This window comes from Struthio camelus, chromosome 1 (assembly GCF_040807025.1).
Source record: "Struthio camelus isolate bStrCam1 chromosome 1, bStrCam1.hap1, whole genome shotgun sequence".
Taxonomy (NCBI): domain Eukaryota; kingdom Metazoa; phylum Chordata; class Aves; order Struthioniformes; family Struthionidae; genus Struthio; species Struthio camelus.
In genome coordinates, this window is record NC_090942.1 from 65,237,616 (window position 1) to 65,258,732 (window position 21,117).

General features: G+C 38.0%; 1 protein-coding gene across 2 annotated transcripts in view; it reads right to left on the reverse strand.

Annotated features, from left to right (window-relative positions):
- The window catches only part of BRAF (B-Raf proto-oncogene, serine/threonine kinase), an 87,067-nt gene that overhangs the window by 24,507 nt on the left and 41,443 nt on the right, over positions 1–21,117 (reverse strand). For both annotated transcript variants that reach the window (XM_068945548.1, XM_068945553.1), the window contains exons 4-11: positions 19,671–19,774; positions 18,799–18,901; positions 17,359–17,507; positions 16,170–16,289; positions 7,212–7,371; positions 5,517–5,553; positions 1,243–1,379; positions 406–523 (exon numbers count right to left, since the gene is read on the reverse strand). In XM_068945548.1, the coding sequence (XP_068801649.1) occupies positions 406–523; positions 1,243–1,379; positions 5,517–5,553; positions 7,212–7,371; positions 16,170–16,289; positions 17,359–17,507; positions 18,799–18,901; positions 19,671–19,774 (928 nt within the window). The remainder of the gene's footprint in view (positions 1–405; positions 524–1,242; positions 1,380–5,516; positions 5,554–7,211; positions 7,372–16,169; positions 16,290–17,358; positions 17,508–18,798; positions 18,902–19,670; positions 19,775–21,117) is intronic.

A 21,117-nucleotide genomic window follows, 5' to 3' on the forward strand; every position in this document is an offset into this window, starting at 1 on the left:
ATTGAGAAAACGCTAAATAGAGCAAATACTGAGATATCCTATTTTCTAGCTGAGGTGAAATCAATCACTACAATATTAAAATAAGTAAATATTCTGTAAAACCATACAAACATCATTCTTTCTTTACTATGAGACACCCTACCTGTGTCTAAGCTTTCCAAGCAGGTGCACACACACACACACACTCTTGGGACTCTAATTCAGGGAGATGGATACTTCAGCCTCACTAGTAACTATGTTTCATCTTTACCCTGAATATTACCTCATTCAGAGACACAGGCAAGAGTTCAGTTTCTAAACAGTTAATAAGTTCTACCTATTTAACACATTGCTTTTTTAATTTAAAAAACATTCAGGTAAGGTCACTTTCTTGAGACTAACTCTTGGCCATGATGGCCCACATACCATGCCACTTTCCTTTGTAGACCGTTCCAAATGATCCAGACCCTATCCTTTGTCCAACTGTGATCTGTCCATCTGGTATCTCCCAATCATCACTTGAATCCCGTCGACCAAGGGTTTTCTTTATACGTATATAAATATTTATGCACAAATAAAAAAGGAAAGCAAAATTTTAATGCCTGCTAACATAGGCCCTTCATGAAAAATTTTATATCAGTATTTTATATCATGAAAGTCTTAACAATAACTTTTATTTCAAATGTTCAATTTGACTTGCAGAACAAGTGTTTTAGTGTTTGAATCATAACTTAATCTTTATTCTTTTCAAGCTAGGCACATATAAGACCTCAATATACATGTATACTAAATAACTTCCTGATATGAAATACTTTTTACAGACATCTGGCAGTGTTAAATCTAGTAAAAACTGAGAAACTTTTAACAAAAAGAAGTCTCACGACTAAGAATTAAAAAATAAAGAGATTAAATGCGAATTTAAAAATGTAGTCATTTTAATGTATTGTTACATTTGAGAATCACTAGAGAACACTCACTGTTCATGAAACACGGTCGGAAAAGTTAAACTGTTCTTTGAAGGGTAACTAGCATTATAGTGAGAAGCACACCAAGACTTTGGGTGCAATGCAATAAAAGTGAGTATAATCTAAGTGTTTTATGTATAATCCCACGATTTCAATGTTCCATTGTTTATTGCTTTAGAGCCCTTGATTACCACAATACTCATCCTCAGAATAATTTCAGATGGCTTTGATAAAATAAAAGTAAGAAGAATATAGGTGTGTGCTATAGAGGAATGAAAATAATTGATCTTTCCCTTACCATCCTATTTCTGTCTTCCGAGGATGAAGATGACTTCCTCTCCCGTTGTGGTCCTGGTGATTTCTGTAATGCTTTCACATTGGTGAGTGACCCAGGCAAAGAGGCGGGAGGGGTTGCAGACAAACCTGCAGTTGAACCTAAATTTCAGAAATACCATAACTTTATCTATGATCATAAGAAGCGAGCTTGTAAGAATGTATTAATACTAAGTGCAAGAATTGTGTTTAAGATGCAATATCTCCAAACATCAATGTAAATGTTAAGAGGAAACAAATACATACTTCAGGAATGCTGTACTAATATTAAACTAGAACTCAAGTCTCACTCAGGTAACAGGAAGAGGTAAAGTCTATAAGAAACATCCCTATATAGCAGATAGAGACCTCTGTCCCTTGTTGAAGGGACATTGAAGACAATGTTTCTTTAAATAAAAAGGTATTTTTTAATTCCACTAGCTTCTTTGACAAGAAAAGCATTAGCAATTCAGTTAACAGCAGCTGCCTCTCAGGACTTCTTGTAGCTAACCTTTTTGGGGCTCAATAAATAGCTGAGATACCGTACTTTGGAATTAAAATAGACTAAACGCAAAATATAGAAATGTTTTCTAGCTGAGTCTCCAAGTGCCACCTCAAAAAAATTTGGCTGTTTTAAAGCTCTGTTACTCTTACAAACAAAATATTGTAGAAAGGATTAAGAAAAGAACAAACACTTTAGTTAGCTATTTGAAGCACATTCTATTAAATATAAAGAGCATAGTACCTTTGTAGCATACATCTTATATAAACAAAGCTACATAGAAAAATGTCACTAATAGGGCCGTGTTTCAGAGCTCCAATGCCTCTTTACAAGCAGAACACTTCAACTAGACACTGCTTTTTAAAATACGCTATAATTATTAGCAACAAGGTTATGCTGACACTCCCAATGCAAAGGGCATAAAGTAGGGTCAACTGTTAATTAAGTTTATGCTGCTCTGCTAAGCAATGTATGTCACTGTACGAGACCTCCAACACTCCAGCGCTTTCTCTTACATCAGTGCCTCGGGAAGTGGTACAAGACAGTATTCCCTCCTCACATTCCTTCATAAGCCCCCTTCTTACCTAAAGAGTCTTGTAACACCAACCTGAATTCAAATTCCACTTTAACTTTTATAACTTGAGTTCAGTCATTCAGTGTGCGTTAATTTATCAGACTATACTAATCATTGCCTCTCCTAATTGAGCTAAAATCCATACAAGTGGAAGCGCCCAATAACGACATACCAACACATCAAAAATGGGATGCAGCACCCATAACATTTGCCCCACGTGCTAAAGCAGCAATAATAATGCATATTGGGCATCCTAATGACATTTACACACACTTGGAAGCCAGGGAGCAAAATAATGGCTTCCACGCAAATGTCAAATTAAGTGTACGATGCTTAAAGAACGGGAGCAATCTTCCCAAAGCTTACTATGTTACAGTTTTTTTCTCGGTAATACCAAAGCTCTACTAGAACATAGTTTCATTACAGGTAAGCAGAGTCTCCTACTACCTTTCTAAACATGAAGAAATACTAGCACAATATTCACCCTTCCGTGAAAAAGGTTACAACACATGGTAGAACATTACAGTTATCTGTTCATGGTACTATCAGGTCTGTTTTCCAGGTTACTGGAGCAGAATATTTAGGATAACGCTGGACTTCAGTTATTTTCTGGGGTTTTGAAGCTGTATTTAACGTATTCCATTCTGTAGTCAGTTTGCTTGTTGGGAACACCTAACTTCTTTAAAAAAAAAAAAGAAAAGAAAAGAAAAAACCTAGAACAATTCTGCAAGCTCTTAAAGTGAACTGTTCTTGATGTATTTTGAAACAAAAGTCTTTGAAACAGCCAAGATGGTAGCATTTGAAAATCACACACTACATGCACTGAATTACCCATTCCTGCATGTATACATAAAGATATTAATACTCCATGCTACTACTTAATAGTTGGTTTCTCCAGCATATGAAATCTTGGGATTGCTGGGATTTTGTGCAATACAACAGATCCATTGACAGCTTTAGGTCTGAGTTATCCCCAGAGCCAATAACATGTGAAAAACAGAAGACTTATTTTGTGCAGTTCAGGACACAAATGCTACATCACCAGAAGTTTACTAAATAAGAACTTCATGAGAGGCTGATCTGGTCTAAATTATCTAGACTCCCAGTGTGGTGGTAATAAAACTCTCGAAAAATAAGGTATTTATTGGAAGTTGACGTTACTTGAAAAGCTTGAGACCTAACAAGACATCAATGGAAATGTTTGTAATTCACATTTTATTTCCTAGATTACTTTTCAAAACAAAGACCACTGAATATAGAAAACTGTTAGAGCACTGAACTGACTTAAAATGAACAGTCAAGGAAATTCCAAGTTAAGGATGCCATTTTGTCTTTAAAACTATTCCAATGAAATCCAAGAACCTTTGTTTAGAAAAATTATTTTAAGGTCCAAATAAAAACCTCAACTATGAAATTCCTTGCTTTAAAAGATTTAAATCAGACTTTATTTATAGTCATTTTCAAGCGTGTAAAGGTGAAAGTGAGTATGTGTGAAAAGCACATTCAAAGCATTCCAGCCAGGCCAAGCAGAAAAAAACAGAGGTGTTTTGATAAACTCACACACTTACATACACACGGTGTGAGGGTGAGGCACAAACAGCATCTGTGGTTTTACTTATTTTGTTTTGGGTGAAAACAAGAAAGAAGAGCCCAACTACCTCTGAACACTGGGCCAGGCTCAAAATCAAACACTATTTCACTGGGGACAGAATGAAGGAGGGGACTGGGAGTCCGGGATTGGTATTTCCGAAGACAGCGCATCAGCTGGTTCAAAGGGGCTGTTAGAGAGAAAGAGACGGGCAGGCAGAGACAGAAAGACAGACATATAGAAGAAATGAAAGAAGTCATGGGAAATAACTAGGATGCTTTGACTCCTATTTACAGATTGCTTCTGTACTTTGAAGGAAAAAAAAAAGTCAATTATTAAAAACATTGTTTCAAGAATGGGAATAGCCAATTGTTCTCAGATGCCAAGCAGACAGTTTATGATCAAAAGCTAAAACCAACATGATAGTACAACATTTAAATGCTGGACAAAATGGGCAAAACTGTGGAGAGCCACACCTACCAAGACATACGAGATAGTTAAAACTGGCAACTTTAAACTAGTGTGCTTGCAAGGACTAGAGGAAATTTGTTTTAAAAAGTGTTCTATTGCTGGCATAAGAAAAAACAGTTCCCCCAAACACAAACCAGTAGGTAGGTACTATTCTACTAGCTAGTAGATCCCAATGGGAGAAAAAAGATTAGGGATAGCTCATGGTATGAAACCTTAGAGATCAAGATGGAGTGCATCAAGGTAATTTAGACTTTGCTTATAGTTGAAGCAAGTCGTAATTAATAGGAGAGGACTGTGTTAATAATTTAGAGTCAGAGAAACTGCCACATGCCTGCCCTCTTTATTAGATACAGTTGTATCGTTTCAAAGGTAAAAACACAGTATACGAGAAGCCCCCACAAGACCTTGACAACCAATGGGAGAACTGACTTAACAGGCCTGTGCATAACACATGAAGAATAATAAATCTGTCTTCTGGCATTAGTTCTCTCTTTACAGTGAATTAAGGGTACGTACAACACCGTTACTGAAAGGAACAAAGAGACCTGGTTTTAACTTAAGGTCCTAACAACTTGGTTCCAAGATCAGCACAGGCATGCAGTACAGCAAAGCAGCATCTTTAGCAGGGGTAGAGGGGGAGAAGAAGCGGAGTATTTCATGCTGCTTTAGGATGCAGCAATTCATATAGAAGGACCATCTACTGTGTCAATGGACTTCAAAGAAAATCCCCTGTTGTTTCCATGGGTGGAAGGGTAACAACAGGCATAAAAATCTTTGAGAAAGAGTTGGGAGTTACAGCATATCTGTGTGCAGTCATGTGAGTGAGTGACTGTTTGTGTGAGAAAAAAAAATACAAGATTGTTGAGACAATTTTAAAACTAAAGCTAGATACCATTTCGAAGCTTTTTCTCCTTCCGTCTCCCCCACTCCCAGAATGACTGGCAAATGACTCAAACCTTTGTCAGACAGATACTAAGATCATGGACAAGCAAACGCAAATTCATTTTTTGTTCTAGTCATATTCCCCCTCGTGTCTGTGTTTTGTAGAAGGAAGTAAAACAGAGAGAGGGACAAAGCAATTTTGGAATTAAATATAGCACAGGCGCTAGTTTAAACACTACTTACCTCCCTCTCCTCGTAAACCCTGGTCTCTAATCAAGTCCTATAAATAAGAAAAAAAACGTATCTAATTCCTGTGTTATCATTTACATTACAGAATAAAGAGTGATCAAATTAGGAATCCATAACCATCTATGTTGTCCAGCAAATAAAGTTGTTTCCTGTCTTGACTCACTAACAACAGCAATTCCAAAGAACTAGTTATAACGACTATTAAACTTTTCAAAATGATTTACTTTAAAACAGTATCTCCCAGCAGTAAACTGAAAGGCACACCACAACAGATGCTGACATGAAAAGAATGATTTAGACATGCAGTTGTCCAAAATGCAAGAAGAAATATTGAACCAAACTTTCTAGTCATACTGTTGGTCACACAAAATATTTGAACTTGCATATTGGAAGCTGGGACATCAATTTCCTGTATTGAGGTAAATAAATCAAATGAGTTCTGCTGCTGATTCTTTTTTTTTTTTTTTTTTTTTTTGTTACAAAGTACCTCATTTATATACCCAGATGCACTCAGTTCTTTTCAGAAATGACTAATTGCAATAGATGCCCTTCACTTGCTGTCCGCTGCTAACTGAGAGCACCTTTTACAAAATATTCACACTGCAAGTAAACTACACTAAGAATAGCAGTTTTCTGAACAGAAAACAATTCTAGCAAATGACGTCTGTAGGTCCATTTTCATTATTAAGGGTTTTTTTTGTTTGTTTTTTAACATCTGGGTATCTAGGCTATGGCTACACAATTATTTTATTCCTTCATGCATTTGCCGTGTTGCTGAAATCACTAGTCCTGCCTCTCAGCTGCACCCAGTGCTATATACCATATGCAAACGACAGTGCAGCCACACTCTTAATAGTCAACTAACTTTTCACCTTTCACTCAAAGCAAAAAGGATTTTGTGCTTCGTAAGGTCCAAGTAGACTTCAAGACTGCTCACATGACAAGTGAATAATGTCTAAAGAGTGCACTCAAGGGTAAAAACCAAGCCATATATATTAGCTAAATTGCAAAGAGGATGCTGTAACCAATATTTTGAAAGGTGCTTGCTGGCATTATGCCTAATATCAACCATTACTGAGTATTGCAGTTCATCATCCAGGAATTTCAAAAATGGGGAAAACATATTATTAATAACTGTAGCAGTTTCTGGATGCTATGAAAGAACGCTTACAATAATATATATACTGGGATCCTGAAATCTGAAGCAACACCCAGTAAATCTGAATTCGACATATTACAAAAAACATATCTCCTTCAATGCCAGGAACACTTCTCTTAAATCCAAATATTTAAAAAAATCTCTCATATAAAGAAATATATAAATGCATAGAAAGGTTAGCAACAGAATCTGGCTTTCAGATTCATAATGCTGCGGTGCAGCGATCAGTACAAGCCTTGGGACTAATCATAAAAAACAAGTGGTGTGTTGGGATAGCGTGGCTGTTTGAAAACGAAAGCACGGGACCATCAAAATGCACTTTCTGCTTTTGGTTAAGGAGTTGTTTGCATTCTCACAGCTCTGACTAGCAAAAACCTCCTTATCTGGCATCTATGAAAATTCTGAGAGACCAAGAATTAGCTTAAAAACTTAGTATTTGTGTGTGCAAATTACAAATGAATGCACTGATATGAGTAAGAAAAAAAAAACACAACTCCACTGTTTCTGACCTAAACGTTCTTAATACTTACATCAATATTGACTGGCTCGATTGTATTGATGTGAACATTAGGGGCTGAAGAGGATCGGTCGCGTTGCCCAAATTGATTCCGATGGTCTTCATCTGCTGGTCGGAAGGGCTGTGGGATTGGAATGGATTTTGAAGGAGAAGGACTAGGGAGAATTGGTGGTCTGAGAAACAAAGTCAAGGAAAAAGAGGATTTAGGTCTACAAATGGCTTCAAATCCTGCATAGTGGGTGTGGTAAATCCTTTTCAACTATGATAATACATACATAAAAAAGCTGGTCTAAAGGCCTGCTTAAAAACAATTTATAATGAATGATGTCTGCTCCCCTAGGATCAACTGCAACAACCCTCTGCTGCATAAACTACCTAATTATATCATTGTGAAAGTGTTCTGAGTTTCCAAAAACAAAAGTCGTCTAACAAATCCACATCATATCTAGCTAGTAATATTAAATCCTGATGTTAAAAGTGTACGTGGCCCAACATGCACTGCAGACATTGTGATGCTCTGCAGTTTATTAGAGTTAATTTCAAAAAATCCTTTTAAGGGCAACCATTGCGAATTAAAAACACTACAAATATTTCACATCATCAGTACAGTCAAAAGACGTCACAAAACAAACTGTAAGGACGGGATTACTGTGTAATGAAGATAGACTGAAAACTGAATATTGGTCACTCAACATAGTTGATTAATATTATGGCCACCAGTGTAATATGAATTATTGATATTAAAGTAAAAATAAGCATATTACCTTTTAACCTCAACCTTCAGAAAATAATTTTGAATAGCGCAACACTTTAAACGTTATTGACAATGTTACAGTTAGTCAATGCAAGAGATTTGGCTTGAAAGGTTGTGCTCACACTATACAGATGAGTTTTTTGGAGAAATGAAATTGCTGCAGGTCATAGATCTAGATAGAGTATTTAATTTATAGGACCATGAATCACATATAAAAGAGAAAACATCTACAACACTTGCTTTTCCATTTGTAAGAAGGCAGAACGTCACTTATTCATTTATCCTGCTATTTTGGTAAAGTGCAGTAAATCAGCATTCAGCTCTTACTCAAGTCAAGGTCAATCGCTGTTAAGCCTAATGATTCAATTTAATGGATATAAGGCAAAAGTTCAATAAGAAATGCTTGTTTCCTTCTTCAAAGAGAACTTTATGCTTAAAATATACTGGAGAGCTGACAACGAGGTTTTCAGAACTTAGAGAAAACACAGCTCCTAAGGGAGGAGTGGAGTCCTCTAGCCATTAAACGACTCCATGGGTTACCATGCCCACAAAGGCAAAGTCCACAGGGAGAAGCTGCAGAAACAAACCGTACAACAGCCTATAGCAGCAAGAGGGTTCTGGCACCGTCTCCTGTACGTGAACGCTCCCTGGCCTCTCCAAAGATCTTTAAGGGCAGCTAACAGTCTCAACAGGACCTTTGATGCTTTTTGCAGAAATGCGTCTGCTCTAAAGGAGACCCTACCTTTCATAACAGATTTTAAACAGTTTGGCACAGATCAGTACCTCAAAAAATCAGTGCAATCAGTACTCCAAAAGTACCTGTTATCTTTTCCTTCCTGGCCAACACTCTCACAGTCAAGAAGAGAGCATTTACCAACAAGTTCAAATAACAGTCTAGTAAGTCCTATCAAAAAAAAACTTAGATTATGTTTATGGAGTGGGAATAGAAGAGGGGGCAGGAGGTAGGCAGAGGCTTAACCCCACTAAACTTGTTCTTGAAAGATCAGTATCTTCAGATGACAAAATATGAATGTTTTTGTACTGGGAAGCAATGAACTGAAACTGCCACTAGGTAAATCTCTGAAGAAGTGCCTCCAACAGCCCAGCATTTGGGTTCAGAAGATGCTCAGAATTTCAGAAATGTCATTAAAAATAATTAAAAAAAAGAGCAGCTAGTGTGAATATGCACATACTGAAGTTTTCCTCCACTGCAAACAAGTGCAGCTGGGTAAAATCTTTTCTATTGTGAATGAGGAAGTTTCAAACTCCTGAACTTTTTTTTTTTTTTTTTTAAATAAGGAATCATGCAACTGGAACCCACCTCAGGAGATGGGACACTGCACGGACATGAATGCAGGACTTGGTTGACGTTCTAAGAGACCATATTTTCATGTAAAGTCAAGCGTATCAGAAGCTGCACAGAAAGATTTCAGAAGAAAAGCATAAAAATCATCTTGGGGAGGCTAGGACTAGCACTGCTGGGATAGCTGGCTCCTGCTTAAACTTCCTATGACTTCTCAGCAACAATGAAATCTAAGGAAACGTATAACAATAGCCACCAGACCATTGCGCTGAGGCGACTGTGAATGAGCATTTAAGCTCTGCCACACGACTGCAGCAGAAGCCATGAGACTTTCTGTAATCATGAGTAAGTCAAGGAAGAAAAAATTCAATTGCAGAAATATCGTTTCAATTGCATTCTCCTTTATGAGTCATAAACGGTCATCTGCTAAGGGAAACCACAAACACTTTTGTATTTCTGGTCACAGGTCATTAAGCCCAGCACACTGCTATCAGAGGGCATGTTATGCCATGCCACATCTTAAAATGATTTGAATTGCTTTCACTACTCACTGGATTTTAACTCAGGGAAGTTCAGTATCTTCAGAAAACAACTACAGGTTGACACAAAAGCCTCCCTTTTTGGGTTTCTAAACCATTACTGGGAAGGTTTCTGGGCTTTAGATACCAAATAACCCAGAGAAGGAAATCTCGTAAGTAGTTAGCCATGCGCTCTGCCTATACGAGCAGGATTTCATTAATGGGTGTCCCTGGGACATCTATAAAGATCAGGTTATTTTTGCCAAATGCGAGCTTCACTTGAAAGAGGTAACCAGTGAATAGAAAGACACAAGCAGTTTGCTAACCAAGCGGGCCTGCTGAGTTCATAAGTTTAGGACAGACTGAACTGGCAGCCACTGGCTGCGTGCAGCAAAGGCCATACCCTGATCCGCACCTACGCTGCAGAAAACAAACCACCACAAAGAACACCACAATCCTCTTAGCTACCAGAAGCCCATTCTTAACAGTACTTTAAATATTCTAGGAGAGTGGAAGAAGGGACACTGGAGCAAAAAGTAGCAGCCATCACAATTCGGGAGAGGGTGACGTTGTCTGTTCTAGGACAGCGTTATAAAACGAGTTCTGTAGGCTACGCTGAGCATAGGGGCTGGCACTAAGAAGACAACAGTAAGTGCCAGCAAACAAATTGCCAAAAATTCAAGAGGACCAGAACACAGCTGCTGCAAAGAACTGTTTACTGTGGCATACATGTAGCAGGCTGGAGCTTACAGAAGCGGAGCAGCTTAAGCACCAAGATTCGAGTTTCTGTCGCTCCTGCGGCCTTTGTGAGCAGTTAACAGCCAACCTCCTTGCTAGAAGAAAACTTCTACAAATAGGGGCAACATTCGGATTGATTAGAGAGGTTATACCACCTCATTTTGCACACTTTCTTCAAGCCCTCTATGTGGGTATTCCTTTAACAACAATTCTCAGCTTTCCAGGCAAACAAGCTGATAGAGTAATCAAATTAAGTTTTTAATGTGCTATAACCTTTCTTGGCAGTATGAGAGAACATGCTTTCCTTGGAGCACGCCTTTGTGATAAAATACATTGCTCCCTCCCCTTCTACCAAGACCAAACAAAAAGAGGTTTTCTCAGGAGATGGAAAAGCAAGCCAGGAAAGGGGAATAAAACCTAATTCATGCTACTAATGACAGACACACGCAGATTTTTAACCCTTTGTCAAGGACAAGAAATGCCAGTGTGTTCACAGACTTGCTGTGCTACAAAACTAGGTCCACAGGAAAGAGGAAGGCAACTCAGAAAAGTGCCCACAGATGCTACTAAATATGTAAGTGATTTTATGGCATCATAGCTCCTTATACAGCACACACACTACATCTTGGAACCTGCAATGATAGAACTACAAGCTAGTTCACCTTACAAATATGAAAGAAAACGTGAAAACAGATTATCTTCAGTTTCCGTAAACTCATCAACGTAACTTGTATTTATCATGTATTTAAGAGCTGGTCTACTCAGGAAAGATTTTTCTTAACAGAGGTTTGTTTGGAGTTTAGGATTTTTTATTATTATTATTTTTTCCCTGCAGTTACGCAAATACCAAAACTGAAAATGCCCATTCACACAGTTTCAATTATAGTAGTATATGCTACTTCTCTTTTAAATGACAGCGTCTCGACTGGACTGGGTTTTGCCCCCCCTTCCCCCCACCCCCCCCAATACAAAGCCTTCTGAACAAGTGTGTCTCAATGTGCTAGTTAGCCACAGGACTCAGTACAGTGCAAATCATTTATCTGGCAGATTGCTTGCAATAGTTTCCAATGGGTATCTGCAAAAACTTGTGTCAAACTACCAGAGTCTTTTTTTGGTTCATATTACCATTTGATTGACTTTGGTTTTTGTTGCTGCCGTTAGCCAGGAGCATGGTGGCACTTTTGTTTTCAAACAGTTGTTTAAACTGCTTAAAAAACACTATTTGAACAGTTTTTTAAACCGTAAATCCTGGATACAGTGCTACAGGGTATTTCAGCTGCAGTGGCAACCAGGTAAACTGGATAACTGTGAGGTCAAACATCATATAGTTACTGTGGTACCCCACTGTTATTATCAGAAAGAAAAACACAAACACAAAGCCATTTCTTTCTTTCCCCACCAGTGCAACCTGGAAAGGGTCAGCAGCACCAAATCAAATGTACATTTTTAGACAAAAGGGCAGCAGTGCAAGTTTGTAACTACAAGTTACAGAAGACCACTTCCAGAGCACCCTAGGGAGAAGTCAGTCTAAAAATGTCATGGGATAGATCTTTAACAGTCATAACTTAACATGGATTACTGCATTTTTCCATACCATGATAACTTGCTGTTTTCATCTATTTCAGTTTGTAGGTACTAGTATTTGTGAATCAACTCCTAGCACTGTCACAATGGTGTGCATTTACACTGACATTTGGGTCCATGCCAAAGCTTTGCAGTATTTTCATAAACCTTCCAACAGCTTCATATACATGGGGCTACCATGAGAAACCACGTAGCTGCCATGTGTTCTCCAAACTAGGAGCGAGTTCACCAGAACGTTTTTGCAAATAAAAGTTTGGGGGAGCAAGAATCTTTCCCCCTGTACTATACAGAATAAGGATGTTTTTTCTAAAGATGCTGGTACCAGACCCTTTTCTGCTGAGCAAGGGTGCATACCAGGTGAGATATCATAGGAAGTTTGCTAACATAGGAAGTTTGCTAACATGGTCTGGAAAAGGTCTGATGCCAGAATCTTTAGGAAAAGTCTCATCTTTGTTTTATGTCACGAAATACAAAGGTTTGCCTCACCACAGCACACATGGATCGAAGTGGTCATGCAGTACTAAACATAGTTGTGTTAGATTCTTTGTTTCCTTGGCTTTTCAGAACTTTTCCCAGACATTTAAATATCTTCATTTGAGACAGCATGATCAGTGAACATTCGGAAGACTGAAAGGAAGAGGTGTTTAATCACAGGCTAGAGGGTCCTGTAAGACCAGGGCTGGCAAACTCCCCCAAATGGTGCACAGACTGTCCCCCTTCCTTCCTCAAAGTCAGAGATTAAGCATGTTGGGAAATGTTGCTTTCACAATAGTGCCAGCCTGCTTAGTGGCAGCATCCTGCCTCAAGCAAAGCAGAGGCTTTAAGCTCCTATCAAGTCCAGCCTGTCTCTGTGCTATTTACAACCTGCCCATGTGCCCCCCTACCACCCATTCCACAGGTTACTTACCCTGCCATAACATCTGCCTCATGAGTTTGCTGAGTTTTGCCCAACATCATCTGAGAGAATAGATGGAAGTAGAAAAAGACAACTTTGGAATATTATGAATAGCTAATCTCTCTCCTTCTCATATATCTGTAAGATCCAGGGAACTGTGTCCAGAGAAGTTCAGTGCTCATACTTTACGAGCAAAGATACAGAAGAAACTTTATGATAGTGCAGTGAATAAAATGAATACAATATATTATATACAGTTTGTGTATTTCAATTTTATTACAAATGGCTATTAGGGAGACCTACACTTTAATAATTCTTTCCAACTAAGTGCAAATTATAACGAAAATTACTGCTTTAGCACAACAGAATAGTGCAAACTGGAAGAACTAAAATGAGACAAAAGAACTAACGTGGAGGCTGAACACATTTGTGTAGGGGGTTCAGAAACGTGCAGGTTGGACCACATGTGCTCCCTTATCTCAGGTGGAACGTTTGGAGGGACTGTCTATTGCTTACAGTGGAAGAATGAAAGGCTACAGGGCTGGGCTGGTTTAGGATGTTATGCACGAGCAAAGTGCAAAGTTCTCCAGCATCCTTGTCAGCTTTTGCCATCATGTCCAATGTACTTTTCTGCATGTCCCTTTCTCTTTCCAATTGCTCCATATGATCCCTTGACAACTTCTCAGCATGTCACATATGCCTTTGCTCTTGAGCTTGTCTTGTAACACGAACTCTTCCCTTCATTCTCTGGGCATTTTGCCTGAAGCTGGAATCCCTTCACAAGGCTAAAGATGAAGAAAGATGTTTGCCTTCTCTTTCCTCAGGTTTATCAACCAATTAGTAACATCCCTTCCTCTGTAGGCTGTGCCATGCAAGATGCTAGGAGAACAGAGAAATCAAAGGAGCAATTATTAAACTATTTTAATAGCCACTGCACCAACAGTGATAAAGCGTTAATTCTTCGCATTTTCAATTTCCTTCCCCGACTATTCTTTTCCCTCTCTTACACTCTTCCCAGTTAAAATAACCTCAAATACCAGATTTTTTTGCTTCCATTTGGGTTTTTGCCCCATGCCCTTTGCAGTGTCCTTTAACAAAATCATGTCTAAGAAAGTAAATGTTCTTACAGAGAAAGTCAGTAATTTTATTTACTCAAAAAATTTCAGAGAAATCAGTATTTCCATGATTGTGTCTTGAAGAGGCCAAGACGTATCGTTAAGAAAGGCAAAAGAATAACTGGAAAAAGATATGGACAATGCTTTGTGCTAATTCGATACCATTTGCGCTGCTTCTGTTCTGGAAACACTACCAACATACATGCTCAAGGAAAACTGCACAATTTTGTAACATGCGTACCAGTTATGAACACCAGCGGATAATCATAAAGCATGCTCCAAAATAAACAGAATTCTGAAGGCACAATAAATGCCTTATTTTTGCTTAAGTAATGAAACTACAGCAAGGTAAAGAGAGTAAAAGATAGAAAGCTAAAAATCTTTTACAGCTCCTGCAACCACAAGCCTTCACAGATGTAACACTTGTAAAAGTTCCTTACCCTCAACTGTTAAGGTTATTATTTTTAACTTCACATACATGAAAATGTTAACCTTTAAAAACCTTAACACATTAACAAACTCTGGTCTCACAATTTTTCCTTTGTGTTTTTGTTTCACAAAAACAAGAGTGCCTGAAGTGGTGCATGCATCAGTTAAAATCATCTACCCTGTTGGGCCTTCTCACCAGGTTTATAAGCACACAAGTGTGTGAGGATAGGGGCAGTTGAAAAGTAGGAGAATTTGGCATATAACAGCATTAGGCTTGGGGCTATATAATGCCTTTTGCTCCCCATAGATGTTTAACGTATATTTGGTATGAACAAGCTCCTTCAGTTTAATAGTTCTGGCTTGGTTATAACTTCAGATGCCTTTTGGGAGAACCAGAGTCTGCTTAGCTTAGACAATCATAGCCAGCACAGCAATGGACTTGTCCACTATCTGCTGTAGTAATATCTGCAGGATGTAAAAGCAATATCCACTGGAGGAAGCACTTCCAAATTTGCCTGAAACAGCACAAAAAAAGAAGCATAAACAGAAATATTATTTTTTTTTGACTTACCACATGAGGTTTTCTCTGCAGCACTGTCAGTCTACTTCCAGTGAGATATCAAATTTGATCTCTCATGAAAAGAGTCTTGGCTGTCCAGGGAATCTTTCTTCCAATCAGAGTCCAGAGGGGCCTGTGCAGTTTCCAACTGTGCTTCTGCTTTTGTCTGGGCACAACGCTTAGTATCCCAAGACAGCCTCTTTGCCAAAATTCAATCCATCTCCACATAGCATGCACAGTCCTAGAAACATTTGCTGAAGGCTTTTTGTCTTTGGCGTTTTTAGCAAGTCTGCATCAGATTTCTTGACTTTGACGCACATTCTTGAATCACCCTTTCCTGAATTTCTGCTCAACTATCTAGTGCTAGATATCAGCAACCTATTAGCTACTGGGAGTATAATCTAAAAAATAATCAATTATCTGTTCACAGAGCAAAGGTCCAGAATCTTTGCTGGAAATACAGGGGATTGAGGCTGTGATGGATTTTAGAAGTCCTATTTTAGAAAAGCTGGATTTGCAAACAGATGCTCTTGGTATATGCCAACATTTAAATAGGTGGAAGACAGCTGGTCAGGAGGGTCCCAAAGCAATGTGTATGTGGAAGAGTTACTAAAGCAGTATTAAGAACCGAGAATTGGCATCTGTTCACACCAATCTTAAAAGTACAGTGGCTCATTTGGAAATAGAGGTATGTCACCTCAAAACAAATCATAGTTTGATAGGATATAAATAAAAGAATTTGTGATTATATAGTTTTGGTTTATGCTTACTTTAAGTACAAAATCTTTCCAGTTTAGACCAGGTCTAAGCTATCATAGAAAGGAAGGCAGTTTAACAGGTACGGCCCCAGTTCTACAAACACTTATGCATATGCTTAACTGTTAAGCTCACTGCTAATTTATTTCATTCCTGTGAATGAAAACATCCACTTCTTCAAAGTTAAGCATAGGTGGAAGCACTTGCATGACAAGCCTGGTTACAAAGATGTAGAGAGGGTTGCAAAGCAGTATTTTGAGTGTTTCTAAGCATACAGTACTGAAATGTTACATTATTAAACAGCAGGAATAAGGTCATACCCAACAGAATCTGAGGGGGGCACTGAGGGGTACGATGAAGATGCTGGGGCGGTCTCTCCTAAAGAGGTCTCCTCCTGGGGAATGGGGTGATGCTCAAAGAACTTGGAGACAAACAGCAAACTGCGAGGCAAGAACAAAACAAAAACAACCTAACTTGTGTAAGAGCCAGAAGCTTCACAACATAACACTCAAGGATTAAAAAAAGCCACAGAGCGAGTTCTAGTTTTAAAACAAGGACTACGCTAACTGCAAGTTAACCTGCAAGTTTTGTTAAAAGTATCATTTAATTCACAACAGATCTAAACACCATGCTTTTATGGAAAGTAATTTCGGAATCTTTTACTCAAAATTGTAAGCATCTGGTTCCTCAAGTATACACAACTTATAGGTATTTGTTGAGTTACAGGAACTTAACTGAATGTTTGCACTGACGTAAGGGCAAAACAAACTGCCAGATGGATAAAGTCATGTTACTCATAACCCTGAGCACGCTATCTAGAGGTGCCTAAGCAAACACTGTTACAAATATCAATATAAGCAGAAATTAAGTTTATTCCTTGGGAGAGAAAAGGAGCATTTTAAGAGATTCCTCATATGAAAGTCTATTTAAAAGACTTCATAGCCTCTGTTGAAATGGATCAGATACAATAGAGCAAGTTCACTACAGATCCTTAACCTATACTACAAAGCCATACACAAATGAATCAGTATGTAAATTCAAGAACACACAAACGTTTAGGGCATGCTCTTTTATATTTCTTACCTAGATATTGAAAATTCGCTAACAGATTTATTTTCAACTTTTGTAAAACCAACTGCAACTTAACCTGATTAAACTGGTGTCTTTACCGTTTTTTTCAGGTCAAAGAGAATGGACACACATCTAAACATTTAAACAGAGACCTAGCCATCACATAATAAAGAACCAGTTTTGATCAGGAATGACATCTGGGAACAATAATAAGTTTGTCTGATGTAGTCAAGCATTCAGCCACTCCATTCATCCTTCAAAGAAAGCATTTCATAGTCCAGTCAAAAAAGAAAAACAAAAAAAACAGTTGAGCTGTTGAGCTCCTATATTTTTTCAGGCATCTCCCCTGACTTCCTAAATTGCAGCTGTCAGTGAAATTTTATGTTAAATATAAGTTTAATAAAAGTCTCAATTTTAAAACTAATTACGATTACTTACTCAAGTTGGTCATAATTAACACACATCAGTGGCACTTCTGTACTACAGCGCTGGTGAAATTTATAGCCACATGTCTGGCACCGGAATCCCTGGAAAAGCAGCTTTCGACAAAAGTCGCAGAATGCTAACGTGAAGAACGTCTTTCGCACCTATGTTGTCAGAAATAATCATGTTAAATAAAGTGGCCCTCTAAGCCTAAGATGAGTTATTTGCTTTTACCTCCCTCAAATATATTTATAAGCCTCTTTTTTGACACTAAAGCTCCAGTTTTAAATACTGAATAGATTTACAAAAAAGGTTGTCTTTTGAAATAGTCTTCCAGCATTAAAATATTCTTTCAACAATTTACTGCAATTAATGCTTCACTTCATTACCAGCAGGAAAAACAGCAACAAATCTAAAGCAAAACAGCACACTATTACCATGCTAGAGACAAGTAAAATAGTCAGAATTTAACTGGATACAATCTATAAAAACTGCTGAAAAATTGCCTTGTCTTCTAATTTTTCCAGCATCCAAATGACATTTTTAACCAACATTTACATGACTGGAAATACACAAATGGCTTATATTCTGTTTGCATGTATAGTTACGTAGGTAGTTTAAATTCTGATTACTGAAACTCAAACATTACAATCGTAAGAAAGGTAAACACCTCCATATTTCAGAGGAAAAAAAAAATCTTCAGTTTCATTTTAAAGTTTAGTGATACTTGGCATAAAAATACGTTCCAGTAGTATTACTGCATGTAACAGTCACAATCTTAAAAGAAGGGTATCGAAAATAAACGTTTCTAAGTCTACTATACTTTCATCTAACTAGCCAGAGCCAAACTAGCTTGTTTGAGTAAAATAGCTTAAGCTGCTTGAAAACAGATTGCTCTATTTTAAATAAAGGTCTTTCTTTTCAATGTGACAAACATTATTTCCAGGATTTTGCATGGAGCTGGAATGGTTTGGATGGATTCTGCTTAGTAGCTTCCATTTACGTGATGCCTTAGTGCCTTATCAGGTCAAAACATATTTGTGCACTAGCATCACTGATGATGTCAGCACCACTCTGGGAATAGTTAGTTCATTAGTTAATTGCTGCTGCAGAGCCAGCAGGGAGGCACAGAACACATTTTATAGATACAGCAATACAAAAATAGTAGTTTATTATTACAGCTCTGCAATGCAGTGCTGATTTAAGGCCTCTACATTTTTAGATTTTAGAGGGTGCGTTCCATCCAAACGTGAAAGTTCTAAGGGAGATCAAGTTCCCTTTGACACCATTTATTTCAGTTACAGTTAGATATAATTCAGCTTAAGCTACTGCAATCAAAACTTCTTTTGCAATCCCTCCGCATGCCCAAGGTACAAAACATTGTTCAAACTCATGAATTTGAAAGTACAAAGTCAATTTAGTTCTACTGAACTTTTCATGAAAACCAGTACATACAAAATTGTGTGTTGTGAGTGGCACATTCTCCAGGACTTCCACATGCAACTCCTCTCCTGTGAGCCAGGATATGTCAGTGTCCCAGTCGATCGGCTTCTTCTCTCTAAAGTGGAAATAAATAAGCCTTTCATTAGTACCAGCGCATAAGCCCTTGCAGTTCTCCTGCAGAAGATGTAGAGAAATTTTGATCAGGCAGCAAGCTGCACTGTGAAGGTTTGCTACCCAGCCTTTCACCTCTGGAAGCTTTAATGACACAAGATTAAACTTAGCATGCACCAAGGAAAGCACATCTCCCCTGGACAAGCACCGTGAAAGAAATACACTTTTTTCAAATCAGTTCCAGTGGTAGCTGACTCTCTGGCTCCGAGGTGACGGATACCTTTCCAACCAAAAAGCACTCGTGAAATTACCCGTTCCTAAGAGTTCCAAAGGACTCACTACTTTTGGGCAGTCACATAATCTATGAGCTTCTTAAAGGTTGGAAATTCAATTTAAGTTTTTTTCACAAGAACTCTAGATTCAGTTAAGACTGCAATATAACCAGGTCAAACAAAACCAAAACATTAAAATAAAAGAAACCTGCTTAATATTTGTTTGGTTAGCATGAGTTTGGTTAATATAAATTTTGTTAACACTTTAAAAACACATATTGCCCTGTATTATGCCTGTCCTTGAAGTGATAAATATTAAAACTTTTTCTAGGAGTTTGCCATCCTTTTCAGGCATGTCTTTGAGGCACAACACATTTTAGCATATACTATCATATTATTCCTAACCTTGAAAATGACTTCCATAACGTTAAATAGAATTGGCCATGCTAGTTAATTCCAAGAAAAAGTTAAGAGAGCAAAAACATCACACGTAAACCATACCCATCTTGTATTCTGTAAACAGCACAACATTCTGGAATAAGACCTCTCATCATTAGAGCTTTCTTCAGGCTGTCTCGGACTGTCACTCCACATCTTGCTGGAACCTAGAGGTCAAATTTAAAACAAAGGAATAAGTTCCAATTCATCCCCCAAACTGATGCAGATGTTCCGATCGTCAAGTGCTAAAAACCACCACAACTTTTAATTTCACAGTGCTTTACAGAGTAATAAGCAAGAGCGTCTCAAAATCTTTTCTGAACTGTGGAAAACTTCACTAGTGAATGGCCTTGGTGCCATCTAGTCCAGCTGGAAGCGAGAACCAGCTCTATATTTCTATTCATATTTTGAACAAAAACTTGACTCCAGAAGTGACCTTCTACTCTTCTCAACTTGAATAAAGTAGGGAGACAGCACATAGATAGCTAGAAGCTATGTATATCCATGAAAAGCGCAGGTCTCAAGTTAAGTGGGGCAATATGCCAAGGGGAATTAGAATGAAAGAACTAATAGCTTGGACTGCCCTCAAAAAAATCATGATAGACATAGAAAGCAGAATGTTTACATTTTTAAACAGAAGATAAGCATAAAACAAGTCAAATAAAATAACGCGAGTCAGGCAGACCGTCTCTAACTTCAACCTATATTTGCAACTCTATAGACATTTTTCTAACTTGAAAAATGTATTCCTCTCTCCTGTTTTGCTTTTTGAAAAGTTTAGACATCTAACAGGATTGGATGAATAGAGGAAACGCACACTGAAGTTAGTCCAACACAAAGAACTACAAACTGCGCTAACTGTGGAAAGTACAGATATTTTCCTTGTCTCTAATCTACCCTAGCTGTAGGCCTATCTTATAGGAACAGGCAAATAATCTCTAGACATACCTACAATTTAACATAATCTAGTGCTAATTAAGCCATAAAGATAGAACAATATATAATCTGGTGATTTAATGTAGTTAAGTTATTGAGTGTTACCCACTTACTACTTCTAGAAGTAATCACTGAAACACGTAACACTTGAGCTGGTATACACACTGGGACGTTTCTTATACTCACACACAGCATTCCATACCAGCCACAACAAACTTGAGCCAAATGAAAAAATCCTTATGCTTGACTAACCAAAAGGTCGGAATAAACACCTGAGACAATTATAGCTTATTAGAGGCCTAATTCAGAGCCCTCCATAGTCAAAAGAAGTCTCTTAATCAGCTTCAACTGGCTTTGGATCATAGCCTAATTTTTGTTCCTTGCATTTAAATTTCCATGTGTATTCAGGGGCCATATGTCCTACTTAAGGAAAGTAGCAGCCTATTTCAAGTAGCTTTGCAAATTCCACTTGAGGTTATGCTATATATTGCATTTCTTGGACTCAAACACACACTCCCTCAGAAAAGACATAGTAACATGATCTTTTGCTTCATGATCCTCCTCCCATTAGCAT